Genomic DNA, 2,936 nt, shown 5'->3' on the forward strand with positions numbered 1-2,936 from the left:
ACCACCACCACCACCACGGAGACCCCGACGCCAACCTCCACCACGACCCCCACCTCAACCTCCACCACCACGACCACCACGGTGACTCCGACTCCAACCTCCACCACGACCCCCACCTCCACTACCACCACCAGCACGGTGACTCCGACTCCAACCTCCACCACGACCCCCACCTCCACTAGCACCACCAGCACGGTGACTCCGACTCCAACCTCCACCACGACCAGCACGGTGACCCCGATCTCTTCCCCCACCATCTCTCAAAGTACAGGCTCTGTGCCTGCCTCCTCCACCCAGATCTACTGCTGCAAGTTGAACGACACATACTATGCCCCAGGTACCCAGGATTTTCACTTCTGACTTTTAGGCGGCAGAGGCGGGTGGGTGGTGGTCTGCTTTCGCCAGAGGTGAGGGGTCAGGCCCAAGTGTCAACGAGGCGTTGGCTTGGGAAACCCTCTCTGCGGTGAACCCCACCTTGCTGTAGGCACGAGTCAGGGACACGGGGGCTGGTGGGCTTCCCTCCAGTGTCCTCGTGGGGACCTGCCCGTATGCTCTGGAGGTCAGCGCTGTGTGGCTAGCGTAGGGCTGGTCTCTGTCCCCTGGCAGGTGAGCTGGTGTACAACGGCACGCATGGGGACACCTGCTACTACGTGAACTGCTCGCTGTCCTGCACCATTGAGATCTTCCACTGGCCGTGCCCGTCCACACCCATCTCGACGCCCACCTCGACGCCCACCTCGACGCCCACCTTGACACCCACCTCGACGCCCACCTCAACCACCACCTCAACCACCTCCTCGACGCCCACCTCGACGCCCACCTCGACGCCCACCTCGACGTCCACCTCACCCACCACCTCGACGCCCACCTCGACGCCCACCTCAACCACCACCTCAACCACCACCTCGACACCCACCTCGACGCCCACCTCAACCACCACCTCGACACCCACCTCGACACCCACCTCGACACCCACCTCAACCACCACCTCGACGCCCACCTCAACACCCACCTCGACACCCACCTCAACCACCACCTCGACACCCACCTCGACACCCACCTCAACAACCACCTCAACCACCACCTCGACGCCCACCTCAACACCCACCTCAACACCCACCTCAACCACCACCTCGGCGCCCACAACATCAGGCACGCTGTCCACCAGCAAGCCCCCTGGGTGCCCCCACTTTGATCCTCCCAGACAGGTCAGTGGGGCTGCGGGCTGCTTCTGGTCCCCTTGGCACTGAGCACAGGCACCCCCTTGGAGGACAGGGGCGTCTGCCGGTCATCCATGATGCCCCCCGCCCCCGTCCTCCAAGCGGCCTTTTGGGTGCAGGTCTGCCGGGGCACCCGCCTTGCCGCAGTGAGGGGCGCGGCTGGTGGTGAGGCTCCGGCGGCAGCTGCCTCCGGCCTGGGGCGCGCTGGTCCCCAGGCTCCAGGGGAGGGCTCAGGCCCACCCCGCTGCAGGCTGGGGGGCCAGGCTGGTGCCCACTGACCCTGCGCCCCCCCCCTCCGCCCCAGGAGAACGAGACGTGGTGGCTGTGCAACTGCACCATGGCCATCTGCAAGCACGACAACACGGTGGAGCTGGTGGAGAAGAAGTGTGAGCCCCCGCCCATCCCCACCTGCTCCAACGGCCTCCCGCCCGTGCAAGTCCCGGACCCCGACGGCTGCTGCTGGCACTGGGAGTGCGACTGTAAGTGCCCTGCCGCCGCAGGACCCTCCCCACCTTTTCCCTTCTGTGGGTGTGGGGCTGCAGCCCGCCGGCGCTCCTCATGCCTCCCGCCTGTTCCCCATCTCGGGCAGGGGGTCTGGGCAGGGGTGGGGCGTGCCCGCTGGAAACACCTCCATGAACGCGACGGCTCCCTGGGCAGCGGGAGGGGCAGAGCTGGACTTCGAACCCAGACCCTCTGGCTCCGAAGCCAGGCTCCGTCCCCCAGCCTGGGCTGGGACGCCCTCCTGCTCCAGGAACTGGAATTTTTGGGACCCCCCCGGATTCCTGCTTGCTCTGGCCACGGTTCCCGGGCTCCCGCAGGCCCCCGCCCCCGGCCCGGGGCTCGGCGCCGCTCACGGGGGCTCCGTCCGCAGGCTACTGCACAGGCTGGGGGGATCCGCACTACGTCACCTTCGACGGGCTCTACTACAGCTACCAGGGCAACTGCACGTACGTGCTGGTGGAGGAGGTCGTGCCCTCCGCCCTCGGCTTCGGCTTCGGCGTCTACATCGACAACTACCACTGCGACGTCAACGACCGGGTGTCCTGTCCCCGCACGCTCATTGTGCGCTACCGGACCCAGGAGGTGCTCCTCAAGACGGTGCAGATGATGCCCATCGACGTGCAGGTGCGCCGGGGCTGCCAGCGCCCTCGCGGGCCCCCACGCACGCCTGTGGCCCGGGGAGCCTCACCCTCGGAGGGGGCGCTCTTGGGACCACGTCCTCGCCATCTCACCCCGGGGACCGGCTGGGGCCAGTCTGGCCGAGGGCAGTGGAAAGGAAGTGGGCAAGGGGCCAGGGCAGGGGCTGCGGGACAGGGGGGCAGGGGGCGGGGCGCACAGGCCTGGGCACAGGTGGGGCTGGGGGGACCCCAGGTGCTCTCTCGAGATGCAGCTCGCCCTGACTCGCCCCTGTGAGGGCCGGCGGCCAGGGCAGGGCCCAGGGGAAGGCCCGGTGCGTCTGCCCCGAGGGCCCTCCTGACCGCAGGCGTGCGGCCACAGGTGCAGGTCAACGGGCAGGCCGTGGCGCTGCCCTACGTCAAGGACCAGCTGCGGGTGTCCCAGTCCGGCATCAACTACGTGGTGGAGCTGCCCCTGCTGGGCGCCGTCACCTCCTACAACGGCCTCTCCTTCTCCATCAGGCTGCCCTTCCGCCTGTTTGGCAACAACACCAGGGGCCAGTGCGGTGAGCCCCCCGGTCCCGCGCGCCCCGAGGCCCCT

General features: G+C 68.3%; 1 protein-coding gene across 1 annotated transcript in view; it reads left to right on the forward strand.

Annotated features, from left to right (window-relative positions):
- MUC2 (mucin 2, oligomeric mucus/gel-forming) overlaps positions 1-2,936 on the forward strand; it is a 20,592-nt gene that overhangs the window by 12,333 nt on the left and 5,323 nt on the right. Inside the window, exons 30-34 of the mRNA XM_029957053.1 lie at positions 135-148; positions 757-1,208; positions 1,525-1,699; positions 2,092-2,345; positions 2,718-2,901. Coding sequence (XP_029812913.1) covers positions 135-148; positions 757-1,208; positions 1,525-1,699; positions 2,092-2,345; positions 2,718-2,901 — 1,079 coding nt within the window. The remainder of the gene's footprint in view (positions 1-134; positions 149-756; positions 1,209-1,524; positions 1,700-2,091; positions 2,346-2,717; positions 2,902-2,936) is intronic.

Source organism: Suricata suricatta, chromosome 11, assembly GCF_006229205.1.
Source record: "Suricata suricatta isolate VVHF042 chromosome 11, meerkat_22Aug2017_6uvM2_HiC, whole genome shotgun sequence".
In the NCBI taxonomy this organism is placed as follows: Eukaryota; Metazoa; Chordata; class Mammalia; order Carnivora; family Herpestidae; genus Suricata; species Suricata suricatta.